The following is a 21,294-nucleotide window of genomic DNA, read 5'->3' as shown; positions in this document are numbered from 1 at the left end:
TTAAAAGATTATTTTTGTAGTCAAAAAGTATATATTCTTTGCAGATCCATCAAGTACATTCTGATTAAAGTTACCTTAACTTTTATACCATCACTCAGAGCAGGGTTATTTCAGATCTAAAAGATCTTTAAGCTTTTTAAAAAATAAGTAGCTTCTGTATAAGGGAATGCTCCTTCAAAAATTCAAAGTCAAATATCCACTTTGAAATGCAAAAGTTTTTACATTAAATCCATGACTAATAAGATTTAGTTTTACATTAAGAGGTGACCTAACAGATGTTTTCAGTATGCATAGTAAAGAGACATCTGTTTCCAACTAGGTCACGGATTTGGTATGCAACCTGAACATCACTACTGACAAGGCAGCTATGAAAAAGCTTGATGAATCCTTATTTCCAACTGCCTGCTGCAGGTGCCAAGGAGAACCTGATCTTGAGCAATGTTAGCAACACAGTCAAGTCCTTGTAAACAAGCTCTTGAATAATGGTACATTAAAGGGACATATCAGATAGGGTACAACATTTACTATTCTTTCAGCCAGTCAACAATCCTTGAGCTCTCTTTTATATGGATCCTAGCAAGGACCTCAGTATCCTAGGCCAGTTAAAAAAAAAGCTATTTATGAAAACATTGTTAATTTTGGGGTGTGAATGTCTGCACGTCTGTCCCTTCCATTCCCCCCCTCCCCACCAGCCTTTATACAAACTACATTCCAAGTCTTTACTACTAGACAGTGTTCTTTTAATATGTCCGTCACATGTTCTTTGAGATTTTTCCCACACCATTACATTACTGTGCTAGTGCAGCAGAAATAAACTGGACTATGAAGATACTAGCCTTATTCATTTTCAGTGCCGAGTGAAGCAGGAAGACTGAAGAAGAAACGCAGCAGGTGAGAAGTACATTAAGTTCTCTTTTTTGTACTGTGAATGATTCAAGGTTACTTTTAGTTTCTCCTTTTTTAGGAGTTATTTGTGTAGGAGGCATTTATTTTCATAGGCAAATGAAAGTGAGTGGTTAAGCCTGTTTCAGAGAACAACATGGTCAAACATAGTAAGAGTTAATCTACAGTATGTATAACTGAAAATAAGGAACTCATTGTTATGGTTAGAATAAATCAATACAGTATAACAAATAGTGACATCAGTAGTGATAAGTTAGCTGGGTAACCAACAAGCCAGTCTCCTTACTGGAGACTATTGTAGCCGGATTCTCTACTAATAAAGAACATTGACAAATATGAGCAAAGGATGCCTTAATTCCTTTGGCATCAAGAGTTTTCCTAGGGGAGCATATTTTTAATATGCAATTCAGAAAGTTATAAGCAGTGCACTGACTTTCTATTATATACTAATTCTATGATTGTGTATTTTGCAACAAAAAATTCTTGTCTAATTTTTCCACTTTAAACTGGCTATTGGTCTCATCAAAAAAAACATATAGGCAGATTTTGGGGTCAGAGGATATTGAGATTGTTAACTCTTGTCATGAGCTGACACATGATGCCAGGAATACATTGACATAGGACACTCCCAGTAACTCAGGAATTAGTTACTGGCTACTGGCCAGTAAGAAAACAGGTCATTTTTGAGAATGGAGTTTGTAGGAAGTTATGTGGATTAGGCTCAAATTAATTTCATTCTATTTGATGGTCTCTTTACATTTGATAGAATCATTAATGCCCATGTATTTTCACTTAGATTCATTGGGTCTGGGCATCTGCTTATTGCACCCATAATATTTAGGGTGGGGGGGAGAAGAGATTTGGCTATTAAAAGTTACAGAACAAGGTGTTACTGCCATCATCTACCCTCAAGTTTGAAGCTGTTTCGGGGGAACATAAATACATTATCCCATTTATCTCCTATTTGTAGCACTGTCACAAGAAGATGAAAGTGAAGAGGATCACCATATTCCCTTTAACTAGATGGGTGACAGGTCACCTAAGTAGACCAAGATCAAAAAAAGCAATTCTCAACTACACTGACAAACATCTAAGACAGATATTTTCAACACACCAGGAACACCATTTTCCATATATACATTTTCCCATGTTTTCTTGTACAGAGTGTTTTATTATGGAAACTCCAGCTTGTCTTTATCAGCTATTACAATAGTAAGTCTACTCTCTCCATCCATATGTACATCACATGGTGTGTATGACTCAGTAAAACCTGTTTAGATGACCCATTACCCCTCTTACAGACCTTCTCTCCTAGCATTTAATTTGAGAAAGCATCCCCTTCTGTTCGAGTGATGGATGTTCAAACTCCATCACTTCTAAGAGCTCTGACTGAGTTCCAGGCCCCCAAACAATTCCATCACAACCTCACACTCTTGAGATGCAAGAAAAAGTTCATTGACCTGTATGGCGTCAGTAACCAGCTTCTCTGTCCTTTCCAGGGTCACATAGTGATGGTTTACCTTGACAATCCTATGTTAACAAATTTACAAAGACCCCAGACTCTGCACCTTAATTCCAACCTTTTTTTAAAAAAAAAAAAAAAAATAAAGCCTTTGGGCTTTCATTCATTTACAATTCTAACAAGAAGAAAAAGAAAAGTCAGGAACAGGAACCGCAACCGTGAGAAGATCCCTTTCTATGGTCTTGTCTACACAAGAAAGTTAACCAGCATTACTACTATAACACTATAGTTCAAGGAAGTAAACTGAAAGAAGGTCACTATTATTCTGAATCTGACAGTCCACCTGGGGAAATACCACCAATATAACGAATTGTGAAATTATGTTATAGTAGGGCCAGTAAGTTTCCCAGTTTAGAAAAAGCCTAAGTGAGAATTTTAATGACTCCCTACTCAATTTGACAACCTACAGAGCAAAGGAAAAATTTTCCATTTATCGAACATCCATTTCTACAAGACATCAAGTCAGTTTTCTTACTAAAATCTCTCACCTTACAATTAGGGCCGTCGATTAATCACAGTTAACTCATGCCATTAACTCAAAAAAATCAATCATGATTAATCGCACGGTTAAACAAAACAATACCATTGACATTAAATATTTGACGTTTTTCTACATTTTCCACTATATTGATTTCTATTACAAACACAGCCTATAAAGTGTACAGTGCTCACTTTATTTATTACAAATATTTGCATTGTAAAAATGATAAACAGAAGAAACAGCATTTTTTAATTCATCTCATACAAGTACTGTAGTGCAATCTGTGTCTTGAAAGTGCAACTTATCAATGTATATATTTTGTTACATTATTTTGTGTTTGAGTGTGGTTATATAAAACTTTAGCCTACTTCAGCCAATCACTAAAACAAGTTTGTTTACATTTACAGGAGATACTGCTGCCTGCTTCTTATTTACAATATCACCTGAAAGTGAGAACAGGCATTTGCATGGTACTTTTGTAGCGGGCATTCCAAGATAGTTACATGCCAGATTTACTAAATATTAGTATGATCCTTCATGCTTTGGCCACCATTCCAGAGGACATGCTTCCATACTGATGTTCGTTAAAAAAGTAATGTGTTAATTAAATCTGTGATTGAACTCCTTGGGGGAGAACTGTCTCTTGTCCTGTTTTACCCGCATTCTGCATATATTTCATGTTAGCAGTTTGGATGATGACCCAGCACACGTTGTTCATTTTAAATACACTTTCACAGCATATTTGACAAATCAGAAAGAACATACCAATGTGAGATTTCTAAAAATAGCTACAGTACTGGACTCAAGGTTTAAGAATCTGACGAGTCATCCAAAATCTGAGAGGGATGAGGTATGGAGCATGCTGTCACAAGTCTTAGAAGACCAACACTACGATGCAGAAACGACAGAACCTAAAACCACCAAAAAAGAAAATCAACTCTCTGTTGGTGCCATCTGACTCAGATAATGAAAGTAAACATGCGTCGGTCTGCTCTGCTTTGGACAGTTATCTAGCAAAACCCGTCATCAGCATGGATTCATGTTCCCTGGAAAGGTGGTTGAAGCATGAAGGGGCATATGAATCTTTAGTACATCTGGTACATAAATATCTTGCAATGCTGGCTGCCACAGTCCCATGCCAACTCCAGTTCTCACTTTCAGGTGATACTGTAAATGAGAAGCAGGCTGTATTATCGCCTGCAAATTGTAACCAACTTGTTTATCTGAGCGATTGGCTGAAGTAGGACTCAGTGGACTTGTAGGCTCTAAAGTTGACAATTTTTTTTTAAATGCAGTTACATATATATATATATACACACACACACACACACGTAAGTATTTTTCTTGCGAAAGTGCATCTATCTCGTGTTTTTACAGTGCGAATATTTGTAATCAAAAATATAAAGTGAGCACTGTACACTTCTTGTATTCTGTGTTGGAATTAAAATTAATATATTGGAAAAAATAGAAAACCTCCAAAAATATTTAAATAGAATACCATTTAACAGTATGATTAATTTCAATTATTTTTTTAATCACATGACTAATTGAGATTATTTTAATCGCTTGACAGGCCTACTTACAATCTACTCTTTTGCTTATGATGGAACCTTTCTGAAGTTTTATTATGATACTAGAGAGACAAGGTGAATAGGGTAATATCTCTTATTGGACCAACTTCTGTTGGTGAGCCAGACAAGCTTTCGAGCTACCTAAAGCTCTTCTTCAGGTCTGGGAAAGGTACTCAGTGTCATAGCTAAAAAACAGATTGAAGAGATAGAGACATGTTAAAACTCTCTCTTCAATCTTGTATTTAGCTGTGACACACTGAGTACCTTTCCCAGACCTGAAAAAGAGCTTCAGATAGCTCTAAAACTTGTCTGGCTCACCAACAGAAGCTGGTCCAATAAAAGATATTACCCCATCACCTTGTCTCTAGTATCCTGGGACTGACATGGTTATAAACAACATTATATAGTCCATAATTAAATGCAATAAGGTATAAAAAAATTAAGTTGAAGTACAACGTTTTTGATAAATGCTATCTTCAAAGTACAGTTAGCATTCAAAGTTTAAAATTCCCCACACTTATTTAATTCATGTCCATAAAATTTCACAAATTGAACTGTTGCCTTTCCTTTTACACCCTGGGCGAGTCCCAGTATTTACTAAGATGGATTCGTTTTATAGCCATGTAAATCTGAAGCTGACAGTTTAATAGCCGCTTCAGTTTCTATCTGAAAGTAGGAGGCTTAAAGAAAAATAAATTTGAATTTACTGTGTGTTTCCATCACAGGACACGGGAGAAAAGTTGTCACACACGCTATTTGGTATAGAGTTCAATAGGACACAAACAAATACTGAACTTTCATGCTCTTCAGGATACAGGTCACATCAAACATATTGCTCTTCTTCTGATGCCAGCTAGCTATTAAGCTCCAGCACAAGCTTGAATTCTCTCTTTTTTCTCATGCACCATAAGAGATTTTCTTCCGGTCTCTAAACCAGTTTTGTAGTAGCTCCAAGTAGTTTCTTGGCTTGAAATCACATCTCACTACCACACCTCCAGCATTCGACACATTAAAGGCCAGGTAACCAGACATACATTTTCAGTAAATTAAACTGCCAGTGAATTACTCTTAAGATAAAAATATTAAGTGGATATTATAGCATTGGATCCATTTCCTATTTTATAATTAAGCACTCAAACTGAACTAACATTACATTAAAGAGAGCACAGAGGAACTAAGCAAAATAAGACATTGTTGCATTGTGATGGCAAATTTAATTTACAAAGACAACTTGTTTATAAACACTCATTGTTTACAAAATAAGTCACTAGGTTGTCTCCATAAAATTAAGCACAATTCACACACATGGCCAATTTATGTTTAAATGTAGGTAATGTGTATTACAAAGGCTATCCCTAGTTAAAGGGAACACATAGGTCATGTAATTCCAGCCGATGTTGGAATGCTGACTCATTTGGCAACTTGTCAGTAAGCCCCATGACTTAGGGCTTGGCTACATTGGCACTTTACAGCGCTGCAACTTTCGCGCTCAGGGGTGTGAAAAAACACCCCCCTGAGCGCTGCAAGATGCAGCGCTGTAAAGTGTCAGTGTAATCAGGGCGGCAGGGATGTGGTTTACACCCTACACCCGTAAGGGATGTGGTTTACAAGCAGCGCTGGGAGAGCTCTCTCCCAGCACTGCGGCTCTGACTACACTCACACTTCAAAGCGCTGCCGGGACAGCCCTTTGAAATTTCTAATGTAGCCAAGCCCTTAGTGAAGTTGTCTGTGCTTCACTGCTGATCCCAAAATGAGTGTGTGGGCGGGAGGAACCTAACTTCCATTCAAAATTTATTAGGGAAAAAAATATGGTACTACTTACATAGCAGGAGAGCTAACCTCTTCCAATTTCTGACATATTTTGAGTTCCCAACTGTAACTCAATTCTAATAAGACCACAGTTCAGCAAGGCACTTACAGATGTGGTTAATAGCATGTGAATAGTGACTACAACAGAATTCACATGCTTAAAGTTAAGCATGTGCTTAATTATTTTGCTGGATTGGGAGATAGAGTTTTTCTGTCACTGGACTAACTGTCCTTCTCCTGGAAGCCTACGATTTACTGCAGTCTGACAGAGATGGGAACCCTATCGAAGCTACATAAATGCCATTATGCCAGTATTTAGTTCTTTTTATTATTTTTTAAAACACACAGACAATGACAATCTATACAGATACATATGAATATATTTCTCTTTAACAGCTTCAAGGGTCTAATTTATACTACCGTCCCAGGCCAGTCCACATATTTTATGTTGTATGAACAAGAAAGTTGCTGTCCAGGCCCCCTCTATCTCCATCATATAATAGTCAACAAGCCACATCCTTGGTTATGATTTAATGGCAAGTGAAGGAAGCTGTTACTGTTGCCCAGACCTGTAATCTGACTAATGTCCATGCTGCTGGTTTTGCAATATTTTTCCAGTACCATAAATCAATTAAAAATGTCAAGAGTAATTTACATTATTTTAATGCATTAAGATGCATTATCCTTATTACTGTGCTCTCATTACACCTTTATAGTAAGATGCAAAGGGTCCAATAAGAACCTTGATCAGTTTACATAACATTTTTCTGTACTGTTGCAGCACTCGGAGATCCCAACTGAGAATCTGGGACACACTGTGCTAGGTGCTATGCACAGATGTAGTAGAAAATCACTGCACCAAAGAGCTTACAGTCAAAGCATATGACAAGAGAAAACAGGTAGATGCAACAAATAAGCAGAGGAAGGTCAAGGTAACGGTGAGACAAACAAGCACAATAAGCAACATCTATTGCTTAGCCATACAATTTTTGTTTAATATGGTATACCAGGAGAGGGAAGGAGGGAAAATTTAGGATGTTTTTACAGTGTTACTGTAAAACATATTATTGAGTTAAAGTATATTACTTTTATATGATTGTTACTAAGTTGAACAGCAAAATGTTCAATGTACATACTCAAGCCATATTGTTGGAATTGGACTACGTTAAAACTTGAGTTATTCTAATGCCTGTTTTATCAGAGTTAAAGACAATTTTTTTAAAAATGCTTTCATGTCATTTATTTTTCAACAAATATTTTAATACATCTCCTATGAGTTCTTCAGGTTCACACACACACAGACACACACCCCTTGTCCTAGACCTGACAATGTCAATTCTTCCTACTGAAAAAAAAAAAAAGTCTGACTACTGTAGTGGTGTTAGAACTGGTGAACTGAAGACACTAAATTAACACGTGAAATGAAATCTCAGAAAAAGTACAGTATGTTTATGTTCACCCACAGTCCTCATTTTGTCTTACAATTTCTGCTTAATCTGTTTCACATAGTAAATCAGCTAATTCATACAAGAGGTGGTGATAAACTTTTCTTAAGACAGTGTTGGCTATCAAGTTATTTTCAGAAACAGGAATAAGAAACAACAAGTGTTAAAACCTTTAAAAGGTTATATTATGCAAGTCAGATTTAGTATACTGTTCACCTTCAGTGGTGAGATGCCACATAAACCAGGAGTTTGCTACTGAAACTAGCAGAATTTAGATAAACAAATGAAAGCAATGCTACACAATAATTGCAAACCTTTTTAAACATTTAAACTACCATTTTAAGACAAGAAATTCTAAATTAACAGTCCCAGCATTACCTAATCTATGCGCTAGTGGACAGCACACAAGGTCTTCCATTATGTGATTACTCGATTTACATTAATACAAAGGGACAGATGAAATTATTTTGAACCTTAGATTAACATATTTTAGACAAGAGAATGAAAGTCAAATTGTGTCAGTCTTACTAAAAAAGTTCAGAAAATAAAGATCTTTCTATTATTGTCCACTATGTCAAGATCCATCATATAATGACAATCCTTACTGCAGTGATGCACGCCACCAGGCAGACTTAAGCTTCCAACAGCAACCTTACTCCCTGATTCTGCAAATGTTTACATACATGAGTAACTTTACGGGTAACTTTACTCAAGTATGTAGTCCCATTGACAGCAATGGGGACTATTCACGTGAGTAGTCAAGTTATACATGTGCATAACAGTTTGCAGAATTAGGGCTCTGGTGTGGAATTTCTTGACTTTGTGCAATTAAACTTCAGACAAAGCTATGGCTGGTTTAATGTTTTGGTATTTTTAAGTAAAAATTGAATTTTACTAACTCTCTAATTATTTGTTCCCTAAACTTCACCTGCCTTTCTTTGAACATACAATCCTGAAATACAGTTGAATGGATTTTGTATTAACTTCCCAAAATATTCAACTCAATGCTAAGAACAAGTATGAGTAACCTCATCTCCAAAAGTTATTTCAGAAAGTTAAAATTTGGGTGTCTAGAAATCTGCAGTAAATTTTATCACTTTTACATTGGGATAGTCCCTCCTGGAGTCTATGAAAATTTTGGAGAAAATCCTGCCAGAATAGTTAAAGAAAGTATTCTTTATTTCACCTATTCTTTCACAAACCATCTCCCTCCAATATTTTATTACACTATTCAAAATTTCCAGTCCCCCTAGATTTATTTTATTCCAGACTTAAATTGGGGAGGGGGTTTTCACATTTGATAGAACATTCAGTTATTTTTATATTTGCAACATTCTCCTTTTGCAATGTCCATCTAAGGGAGTCCCACCACACTGGGTGAAACACAGCCAGCGTATGTTTATAATGTACTGACCAGCAGTGAATAAATGCAGACTTTTTGGTTTTCATCAGTAAGATTCATGAATAAACATCCTATTTTTAATATTTCTGCATTGGCCTTCAAGTTGAGTTGGAAACAGCATTTAAAGTGCTTTCACATAAACCGGTTTCTAACTAAATTCTACCACCTCCACACTGGCTGGACAAGTTACATTTTTAAAAAAAATACTTTTCATCACTTTCTCATCCCCCTACTCCCCCTCCCAAAAAAGGGGAGGGAGAGGGGGACAAGAGGTAAAACATTTTGATTCAGGAGGACTGATGTTAACAGTATCCTCAAACACTTTTCCTTTCTGTTTGAGGCTGAATGCACTGGAGGACTTAATACAACTGCAGCCCAAGATTCTTGGTTCACCACCTTGGAGAAGGCCTTTTAGATGTCCCTGTATCCCTTTACCTCAGCGGCTCTCAATCTGGGGGTCGGGACCCCTCAGGGGGTCACCAGGTTATTACATGGGGGGAGGGGTAGAAAGCTGTCAACCTCCATGCCAAACCCTGCTTATCTCCAGCATTTATAATGGTGTTCACTACATTTTTTAAAAAATGTGTCTTTAATTTATAGAGGTCACACTCAGAGGCTTGCTGTGTGAAAGCGGTTGCCAGTAAAGAAAGTTTGAGACCTACTTCTACATCAGTTACCCCCTCCCAACGGTTACCTCTCTTACCCTCTCCTAACTCAGACCTGTGATGAAATACTAGTGTGCTTCACACCCTCCAAAACAATTGACTCTGATTTTCTACTAATGCTGGAAAACCCAAACCTTCAAGAGGGAGAACCACGGCAGGGCCAGAAACAGCCTGTTTCACAGTGCCAGAAGGTACAAAGGTAGCTTTCCTGCTCTTTGAGCCCAAGTTACCGCTAAATGCACACGTTTCTGAATGATTACATCTTCACAGCAACCTCTGAATTATGAGGCAAATGCAGCTAAACTTAAAGGATAAAGTCCAAGTGATAATAAGATTACAGCAGCGCATCTAAATGTGATCAGCTTACTCCCACTGACATAACCAGTCCTAGCCACTGCAGCTGGTTTCTATAAAGCACCGCCACTGAAAGTGGGGTAGTGGGCAGAGGAAAGCCGGAAGCCTTTTCAGAGAAGGGTGAATGCAACCGTGCTTTGCATCCAGTTGGTTTCTTCTGCTGCAATTAGTGGCTGGAACTCAGGCTTCTTGGGTGGGAAAAGTACGAGCAATACAAGGAGAAATTACCAAATAAGATTTCAGAAGCAGCCTCCCCCCAGGCAAATCCCTTGGGAGCGACTCCCCGGGAGCGGACTATGAACACAATGAAGACGGCGAACAGCCTGTGCACCTCGATGTGCAGGGAAGAGAGTGCCCAGGCCTGCTGTAGGGTTCGTGCAGAGACGCAGGCAGCCCCCGCATCCCCTGGGTGCGCTGCTCTCGCCGGGATATTAATAGTCGCTACTAACCTGTTAGCGCGCAAATGCACCCGCCCAGGCACACCCCCCGCCTGCTAACGCTAGGGAGAATACATCGCAATGACAGCGAGGGCAAACAAACGCTACCGCCCTCCTGGGGTGCAGAGAAAGGGGCTCCAGGGCGCAGCCTAGGAGGACACGCAGAAGATCGCAGCAGGGATGAAGGGGCAATGAAATGCAGCCTGGGAACCACCCGGCGTCCCCTGCCCGCTGCAGCGCAGCGTCCCCCCGCCCCACCGCTTACCGGCCAGTTCGTCGGGCTCCAGCCCGCTGTCCGCGTCGGTCCCGCACACCACGAAGTAGTGAGCGAAGCGGCAGGGGGCCGAGCCGGGCCCGGGGGCAGCGCTCCCGCTCATCCCTGCTGTTGCTGTAGCCGCCGCCGCCGCTGCTCTGCGCTAGCACAGGCGCGCGGGGGCCGGGCCGCGCCGGGCTCTCGCGCTCCTGCCGCTGGTCAGAGCGGCGGCGTCTCCATCCCCAGTTGCAGGGGCTCGCGCGGGTCCCCCGGGGAGGGCGGGGGAGCGATAACCGCGGCTCGCGCCGCTGCCGGGCTCTCTCGGGTCGCGCTCCCGCAGGACCCCGCCGGGCGCTAGAGCGCAGCGAAGGGCTCGCGCGCGAGCAGCGAGCGCTCAGACGGTGACAATGCCCCCAGTCGCTGTCAGCTGAGCAAGGGCGGGGGCAGCGCTGGCTGGGCTGAGTGTCCTCCCTGCTGCAGCAGCCAGTCACAGCGAGGGGAAGGGGCGGGCACAGCGGGATATTTAAATCACTGCACCGGAGTGGGGGGCGGGTACCGCCCGGGCACACTAAGCCCTCCCCAAGCCCAAGGCTGCTGTATTGCGGCGCCGGCGCGGAGCTCTCTGCGCAGGTCACGGTTAACAACGTGGCCCCAAGGGCTTGCGGTCTTTCCCAGCAGGCCTCCAAAGCAGAGCCTGGGGAGGTAAAGGCGGAGCGTGGTTTGTTTAGCCTCACGGCCCAGTTTGCTGCCTAATTCTGGAGCTCGCCTGTGGCTGCCCGGTTGTGCTCCATAGTCTCAGCTTGCGTTTTAGAAAAAGTCTATGGCAGGATCTCCTGGTAGGGAAAACAACCCTGTAACAGCTGCAGCTAGTGCAGTGTGGGTGTGCACTCAGCTCCAGAGGTGCCCGCTGCTCCATTCAGCCACTTAGACCTTTGGCTAGGGTGATCAGACAGCAAGTGTGAAAAATTGGGATGGGGATGGGGGTAATAGGAGCCCATGTTTTTAAAAGTGCCAAATATTGCTTCTGGCACTTCACACTGGCACTTGTCATTGGCAAAACTTTTGTCTTCTGGGGAGGAGGGAGGTTTAAACATCTTTGAAAAACAAAAGTTTTATCATTCAATTGCCAGTGTCGACATAGCCTTAACATTTAGATCAACCTAGGCCATGTCTGCTTATACAGCTGCAGCACATCTGGTGAAGACACTCTATACCAGTGGTTCTTAACCTATTTACCATTGTGGGCGTCTTACAATACTACTTCTATGGCCCTGAGGATGTCACATGGGCTGCAGCTCTTGCTGATTGGGCTGCAAGCAGCCTGCTGGCCACATGTTGAGAACCACTGCTCTATGCAGACCAGAGAGAGCTCGCCTATCTGCATAATAAAACCATTCATGCGAGAGACAGAAACTATGTCAGTGGGAGAGCTCCGCTGACATAGCATTGTGCACACTGGCACTTATGTCGGTGTAACTTATGTCGCTCAAGGGAGTGGAATATTCACACCCATGAGTGACAAGTTTTGCTGACATAGGCAGTAGTGTAGTCATAGCCTTAGGTGCAGGTATAGTCAGTACTAGGTCAATGAAAGACTTCTAGGTGGATTAACTACAGTGATAGGGAGAACTGCTCCCATTGCTGTAATGAGAGTCTTCACCAAAGCGCTATAGTGGTGCGTGCCACTGCAGCATTTCTAATAAGGAAATAGTCTTAGGTTGGCCTAGCTATGTCACTCAGAAGCTGTGAATTAAGTTCTTCTGTCAACCTAGCTACCATCTCTAGAGGTGGTGAACTAACTAGAGCAGTGGAAAAACGATTTCCGTCGCTGTATGACGTGTCTACACTACAGTGCTGTTATGGTACAACTGCAGCATCATAGCTTGCCATTGTAGCATCTGTAGTGTAGACAAACCCCAAGCCCCATTTTCAATAATGACTTAGATTTGTCTACACTACAGTCATTGAGGTGCTTTTGAGAATTTTAGCCATTGACTCGAGAACTAAAGGTAACAATATTTGGCATAGTGAAAAACTGAAAATGTGTTTTTATAAAGTATTGTAATACAAAAATAAATAATAAAAAATTCTGAAAGTATTATTCAACTTTCATAAAAGTTTTATTTTTAAAATTTAGTTTGCAGAATTTCCACTAAAGTGTTGCAGAATCCAGAATGTGTGTCCCTCCAGCTGGGGAGTACACAGGACACTGTTGTGCTTTAGTTTTTGTGAGGCTTAAAGTATGTTTTCAGAAGGAATTTTAAAGAGGGGAGGGGTGAGTACAGAGCACAGCCCAGTGTGTTTGATGCTGGGTAAACAAAGAGGAAGATGCAATCCGTGCCTTGAGACTTGTCTGTCCTGGAGGATGGTAGGAAAAATTTCCACCAATGCTACCATTGTTTCAACTGCACAAGTGCTAGTGCTGGAGAGAGCCCTATATTATATAAGGCTCCAGCGGCAACTAGAGTAAATTTAATCAACATAGATATAAGAATACCAGAAGCCATCAAAACTACTCTAAGACACTAAAAATGTAAGGCAGACTAAAGTCAATAATACTGGTTAGAATTGGAAGAGGAATAGATTATTTTGGATTCTATTAATATTTACTTTAAAATTCATAAACTATTTATGGAAACTATGGCCAGTATAAAAACATACCTGAACAGTCTTTGTCAAAAATCAGTAGGTGACTGCTGAGCTACCAATCCTCCTTCACTTGGCACCCATAAGGCATAAGCAAGAGTTCCACAAAATCATTAACAGTCTATGGCTGCCTCACCACCTCCTTCCAAGGCTATGTCTACATTACAGCTTATGTCGGCAGAACTTATGTCACTCAGTGATATGAATAAATCACCCCCTGAGTGACATAAGCACCAGTGTGGACAGCGCTATGTCAGTGGGAGAGCTTCTCCAACTGACAGCTTCTGCTGCTCGTGGAGTTGGTTTTATTATGCTGGGGAGCTCTCTCCCATCGGCATAGAAAGTCTTCACCAGACGCACTGCAGCAGCACAGCTGCATTGGTGCCGCTGCGTTGCTGCAGCGCTGTATGTGTAGAAAAGCCTGTAAAGAGTAGCCTTTGGAAGTGCCTACAAGTCTCCTTACTACAGTCATTGCCAAATGGCTAAGTAAGGAACACTGTTAATCTATACTGCACAGTACTATCATAAATTCACTTCAGGACTATTGTGGTCTATTAGCAATAGTTTGCAGTGTTATTTTAGCCATGTTGGTCCCAGGATATTAGAGAGACAGGGTGGGTGAGGTATTATCTTTTTGGGTGGAATCACATCATAAAAGAAACATTTCCCGACCCCCGTCTTTTGGCCTTCAAACGACCCCCCCATCTCACCATGCTCATCATGAGAAGCAAGCACCCCATACAGCAGCACACACCAATTCAAAGCAGCACCAGACTCTGCCATAACAAGAGATCAAAACCTGCAGACAATATCTCCAATGCTACGATGATCAATGCCCCCCACAACAAACCATTCAAGATCCATGGGTCCTACATATGACAGTCACAGCATGTGGTGTACCTCATCCAGTGCACTAAATGCCACAATAACAACCATGTGAGTGAAACCAGATAAAAAAGTTTATTAGAAAATATTTAAATAAAGATAATACAAAGAGTTCGATGTGTCAGTCATTAGTCATCAGGGGCAACATACAGAGTATGGGGGGATGCTGGTATTTGGTTATGGGTTAACATATAGTACATACAGTCTGTAATGTCCCCAATGTGGGGTGTACGGTGGGTGGGGTCAAAATATAGTAGAGGAGCAGTGAGGGTACATCGCTTATATAATGGGTTACACATAGCCATGATTAGGGTAAGCGGGCCGGGTAATGGGGACGGGGTGACCCTCACGTGGCGGAATCCAGATCGGTAGGTTCAGGACTCAGCTACACTCTCAAATGAACTCACACAAAATAATTATAAAGGACAAAAAAAAACATTTCACCTGTGGGCAAACACTTCACAACACGATCTCTCCGTATCTGACCTCACAGTCCTCGTCCTCAAAGGAAACCGACACAACACTTTCAAAAGATGAGCCTGCAAGCTTATATTCGTACCTTTGCTAAACACTAAAAATCAGGGTCTTAATAAAGATACTGAATTATTGGCTTTTTACAGCAATCTGTAACCTCTTTAACACCCCCTTTTTTTATCCTATGATTGCAGAGATATTAAAAGCCACTTGATTTTGAATGGTCTCTTACAATATGTGGTAACTCCTTGTGCTAAACAATCTTTCCACCTTCTATTTAGCTGTGACACTCTGGGTATGTCTACGCTACGATATTAGATCAATTTTATAGAAGTCGATCGTTAGAAAGCTATTTTATACAGTTAGTCAGTCGTGTATGCCCCACTAAGCGCAGTAGGTTGGCGAAGTGCATCCTCAATACAGTACCTGGCATTGACTTATGGAGTGGTGCACTGTGGGTAGCTATCCCACAGTCCCTGCTGCCTATTGGAATTCTGCGTTAAGCTCCCAGTGCCTGATGGGGCAAAAACATTATCGTGGGTGGTTTGGGGTATATGTCGTCAGTCTCCCCTCCCTCCCTTCCTCCCTCCTTGAAAGCAATGGCAAACAATCATTTTGCACCTTTTTTCCTGGGTTATCCATGCAGACACCATACCACATCAAGCATGGAGCCCGCTCAGCTGCACACTGCAGTTGTGAACATTGTAAACACCTCACGCATTATCCTGCAGTATGTGCAGAGCCTGGCTAGGAGCCACCAGCACAAGGTCGATTTTGAGGAGGACATGGACACAAATGTTCCTCAAAGCCTAGGATGTGGCAATTGGGACATCATGGCGGCAGTAGGGAAGATACAGTGGAATGCCAGTTCTGGGCCCGGCAAACAAGCACAGACTGGTGGAACAGCATAGTGTCGCAGTCTGGGACAATTCCCAGTGGCTGCGAAACTTTCACATGTGTAAGGCCACTTTCATGGAACTTTGTGAGTTGCTTTCCCCCGCCCTGAAGCACAGGAATACCAAGATGAGACCTGCCCTGACAGTTGAGAAGCTAGTGGCAATAGCCCTGTGGAAGCTTGCAATGCCTGACTGCTACCGGTAGGTAGGGAATCAATTTGGAGTGGGCAAATCTACTGTGGGAGCTGCTGTGATGCAAGTAGCCAAGCCAATCAATAATCTGCTAACAAGGGTGGTGACTCTGGGAAATATACAGGTCATAGTAGATGGCTTTGCTGCAATGGGTTTCCCTAACTGTGGTGGGGCGATAGACGGAACCCATATCCCTATCTTGGGACCGGAGCACCAAGGCAGCCAGTACATAAACCGCTAGGGATACTTCTCAATGGTTCTGCAAGCACTGGTGGATCACAAGGGACATTTCACTGACATCAACATGGGATGATTGGGAAAGATGCATGACACTCGCATCTTTAGGAACTTCGGGTCGTTTGAAAAGCTGCAAGAAGGGACTTACTTCTCAGACCAGAAAATTACTGTTGGGGATATTGAAATGTCAATAGTTATCCTTGGGGACCCAGCCTACCCCTTGCTCCCATGGCTCATGAAGCCATACACAGGTAGCCTGGACAGCAGTAAGAAGCAGTTCAACTACAGGCTGAGCAAGTGCAGAATGGTGGTAGAATGTGCCTTTGGATGTTTAAAAGGCACTGGCACAGTTTTGCTGAGTAGGTTAGACCTCAGCGAAAGCAATATTCCCATTGTTATTGCTGCTTGCTGTGTGCTCCATAATATCTCTGTGAGAGTAAGGGGGAGACATTTATGGCAGGGTGGAGGTTGAGGCAAATCGCCTGGCAGCCAATTTTGAACAGCCAGACACCAGGGCAATTAGAAGAGCACAGCCAAGGGCACTGCTGCACATCAGAGAGGCTTTGAAAAACAGTTCATGACTGACCAGGCTACGGTGTGACAGTTGTGTGTGTTTGTCCTTGATGCAAAGCTGCCCCTTTGGTGAATGTACTTCCCTGTAAGCCAATCCCCCTCCCCCCTTCGACCACAGCTGGCACAGGAAATAAAGTCCTATTGTTCTGAATCCATTCATTCTTTATTTATTAAAAAAAACTTGATCACTGACAACGCTGACTAGTAAAAGGAAGCCCGGGTGTACAAAGGTTTGATAATGGGGTGGGGTGGGGGAGGAGGAAGGACAAGGCCACATTGCTTATTGTAGCCACACTACAAATCAAAGCTGTTTGAATGACAGCCTTCTGTTGCTTGGGCCATCCCTGGAGTTGAGTGGCTGGGTGCCCAGAGCCTCCCCCTCCTCCTTCTTGGGCATCTGGGTGAGGAGGATATGGAACTTGGGAGGAGGGCAGGCGGTTACACAATGGATGCAGTGCGGGGTCTGTACTCTAGTTGCCTTTCCTGCAGCTCCACCAGATGCCTCATCATGTCCGTTTGCTCCCCCATTAGCCTCAGCATTCTCCTCCTGCGTGTTCCGATCACGTTATCTCTAGCTTGCTTGCTAGCATATATATACCTGCCCCTGGAAATTTCCACTACCTGCGTCTGACGAAGTGGGTATTCACCCACGAAAGCTCACGCTCCAAAACATCTGTTAGTCTATAAGGTGCCACAGGATTCTCTGCTGCTTTTACATTACAGGGAAGTATAGAAACATTTGCACCTGCAGGAGGGATAAAAAGGGAGAGTACAATTTAAGATAATACATTTCTGAGAACAAAAAGGAGACTCTTTCACAGTGAATCAAGCAATTCACAGCAGGCAGCACAGGAGTTTTAGGTACAAGGTTGCATTTTGCCTTTTATATTGAGCGCCTGCCAGTATGGTGACACGTCACACACAGCTGGGCAACAGAATTCGGTTTCCAGGCAGCCATGGGGGATCGACTTCTTCCGCATTCATAACATGTGGGAATGTTTTCAAACTGCAGCATCCTCCTTTCCCATAGCATGCAATGCTGGTTGGGTTTGCCATTTAAAAGGAGGGGCTGTGGTTTTGGGGTGGATGTGCAGCACACACTTCCCCACACCGCCTGGCTATTCTCCGAGATGATCCCTTTTAGCCAAGCGCAACCAGCTCAGCATGAACGGGATCCTATTACTGTTCCCTTACAAAACTTCTCCTATTTCAGCCAGGTGGCCATGAATGATATCACTCTCTTGAGGCCAACACAGAAAGATAAAGACCGAAAGTTGCATGAATGCACCCAAAACCCAGGACCATTCGCTGCCATGCTTTGTGCTGCAATGATTCCAGACTCCTTGCTACTGGCTTGGCATGGTAAAGTGTCCTACCATGGAGGACAAAATAAGGCAGCCCTCCCCAGAAACCTTCTGCAAAGGCTTTTGGAGTACCTCCAGGAGAGCTTCATGGAGATGTCCCTGGAGGGTTCCCACTCCATTCCCAGACACGTTAACAGATATTTCCAGTAGCTGTACTGGCTGTGAATGCATCCCAATTCTTCAGGGCAAATCAAACATTAAACATAATTGCTTTTAACCACGGTAGTGTAGATACCAATGTGCACTCACCAAAGGTGCCTTCTCTGCCTTTAGGGTCCGGGAACAATTCCCCGAGAGGTTATTGGCTCCAGGGTGAGGAAAAGGTCCAGGCTGCCGAGGAGAACGGATTCTCTGCTTGCCTGCTGTGCATTTTCCTTCTCCTCCTCTTCCTCATCCACAAAATCCTCCTCCATGTTGCATGAGACTCTCCCCTTGCAGGTGTCCACAGACAGTGGTGGAATATTGCCATTCTAGTCCCCCTCTAGAATGGCATGCAGCTGATCATAGACACAGCATGTACGGGGCTCTAACCCGGAGCCACCATTTGCCTCCTTTGTCTTGTAGTAGGCTTGCCTGAGCCCCTTAACTTTCATGCGGCACTGTTGCGTATCCCTGGTGTAGCCTCTCTCCACCATGCCCTGTGTGATTTTGGCAAATATATCAGCATTTCTTCTGCTGGTTTGGATTTTTGCCTGCACAGATTCTTCTCCCCATACAGCAATCAGATCCAGTGTCTCCCATTTGCTCCATGCTGAAGCTCGTTTGCGATTCTGGGATTGCATCATTACCTCTTCAGCTGAGCTTGCCACACTGACCAAACAGCGGGGAGCTTGGGCAGCAGCCAGGCTGGGTGGGGGAGCCTGAAGGAGAGCCAGGCTCTAGAGGAGCCCCCCCCCCCCCGTCCCCAGGGTGACAGTCTGAGCTGTGAGCCAGGCCCCGGGTTCACAGCAGGGAGCCTACCAACTTTTCTTGTCAATTTCACGGCTCCAGCAGGGAGCCGTGAAATTGACAAGAATGACAGCCAACAGCAGACGTAAGTAATGCAGTGTCTATGCCAGCAGAAGCCCTACACCTCTCCTTGAGGCGGAGTTATGATGTCAGTGTAATAGAGCACTTACATCAGCGGGAGCAGGGCTGTAGTGTAGACACTGACACAAGTAGGTCCAGGTAAGCTGCCTTACATCAACCTAACTGTAGTGTAGACTGGGCCTCAGTAGTAGCTCTAAAATTTCCCTCTTTCACCAACAGACATTGGTCCAATAAAAGATATTACCTCACCTATCTTGTGATACAGTAGTCCCCCACGTGTATACGAATTACTAAGGTCAACATTGAAAAATAGTCATCTGTAGGGTGGTAGTTTGTAGCAATTGTTAAGCAGCACACAGCAGCCCAATAGTGTGGGAAAAGAAGGGAAGAATATCATATCCATATGGGAAAAAAAAGGAATTTACTGTATGCCAGTAGAATGTAATTATCCAAATTAAAATTTAGGTAGGATGCTGGCAAAAAATCTCTTTTATTGTGTACAGACTTAGAAACAAAAATAATTATGAGGTTGCAATCATAGTAGAATGGTAGTGTACTCATGTACACCTGAAAAAAGACTGCATTTAAAAGTGGTGCTATACCCTCTGTGGGATTGCATTGATTATAAATTACAATTAAGGTTTACTGAAACATTTGATTTTAAGATACATATTTAGTTTATTTCTCTTTCTTATCTAGGGTTTTATAGTATGCTCATCACTGTAGTGTTTGAATGCCTTATAAATTTTATGGGACAGTTTTCTCAGTTTTGTCATAAAGGCCCAGTTCCTATACTCCTGTGATTGTGTAAGAGGCTCAGCTTTCATTCAAATATATAAAAAAATACATTTTTATTCCTTATAGTTGAGATGACAGGCTTGAACATGTGAACCCCAAAGCCTCAAAAACCAGAAAGCAAAAAGGATAAAAAATGGTATTATTTTAAAAATCTCATGATTTTTGTAAGCCAGTCACATGGGATGAAATCTTGGCTCCGTTGAAGTGATTGTTTAAACTCCTATTGACTTCAAAAGGCCAGGATTTCACTTCTTTTTTTTTATTTTTTTTTTAAGCCTGACTCATTATTTTTGAATGCTTGGGATTGGCAACACTGCATAGCAACAGAACCTAACCCCGTTTTAATCACTTAGCTCCACTGAGTTCAACATAGCTACATCAATTTGCACTAGCAGAGGATCTGGCCTATAGAATCTAGGTGGAGGGAATTTTTTGGTTTGTTTACGTGCGTTGTTATTGCTGAAGAGTGAGAATGAAGAAGTGTTTTATATTTTGCTGTGAAGGCAGTGAGTGTTATAGGCATTCTGACGTGATCCAGGAATGAGTTTAGTCTATTTTTCTCCCCGTTTCCTTAATACCCTCGTTTTAGTATTACATAATAGCTGAAAAATCTTAGGAAGGTCAATTGTTCAGATCACCTACTTTGGATGATGCAATCTGAGATTCAAAGACATTAGAGATTAAAATACCTACTGAAGGACCCATTATCAGTAGTGATAAGCCCCACTCTTTACTCTTGCAGGACTGCTTCCTACACTATATTTTCTAGAATTTTATTGTGTTGAATTTAAAATATCCCAAATGCAGGGCCGGCGCTTCCATTTAGGCACCAGGATTTGGGACGGCGGCAGACTGCTCCGGTGGACCTCCTGCAGGCGTTCCTGCGGAGGATCTGCTGGTCCCGCAGCTCCGGTGAAGCATCTGCAGGCACGCCTCCGGCAGGTCCACCAGAGCCGTGGGACCAGCGGACCGTCTGCAGGAACGCCTGCGGGAGGTCCACCAAAGCCACGGGACCAGCAAGCCAGCCCTGCACCTAGGGCGCCAAAAACCCTGGCACCGCTCCTGCCCAAATGTCAGGCTTCCATCATGTGTCTTAGACAACCATTCCACCATCTAAACAATCTATTTGTAAGGAAGTTTCTCCCACTACTCAACATATAATTTTTTTCTTCATTTCATCCCATTATTACTCATGATCCTTGTATCATCACAATTATTCTCCCATCCTGATGTTTAAACCTTTCAATTATTTGGTGACCACTATGTCCCCTTTCAGTTTTCACTTAGCAAAGCTCTCTACATTTAGACATTTTAATCTTTCCTTGTATACAATCTCCACCAACTGCCTAATCATTTCT

General features: G+C 42.5%; 1 protein-coding gene across 3 annotated transcripts in view; it reads right to left on the bottom strand.

Annotated features, from left to right (window-relative positions):
- The window catches only part of DENND5B (DENN domain containing 5B), a 206,012-nt gene extending 195,046 nt beyond the window's left edge, over positions 1–10,966 (bottom strand). For all 3 annotated transcript variants that reach the window (XM_075069184.1, XM_075069177.1, XM_075069179.1), the window contains exon 1: positions 10,855–10,966. In XM_075069184.1, the coding sequence (XP_074925285.1) occupies positions 10,855–10,966 (112 nt within the window). The remainder of the gene's footprint in view (positions 1–10,854) is intronic.
- Positions 10,967–21,294: the final 10,328 nt, after the last annotated feature.

The sequence above is a fragment of the Chelonoidis abingdonii genome, chromosome 1 (assembly GCF_003597395.2).
Source record: "Chelonoidis abingdonii isolate Lonesome George chromosome 1, CheloAbing_2.0, whole genome shotgun sequence".
NCBI classification, from domain to species: Eukaryota; Metazoa; Chordata; order Testudines; family Testudinidae; genus Chelonoidis; species Chelonoidis abingdonii.
The sequence above is the reverse complement of the archived record's forward strand: the minus strand, read 5'-3'. Positions and strand labels throughout refer to the sequence as shown.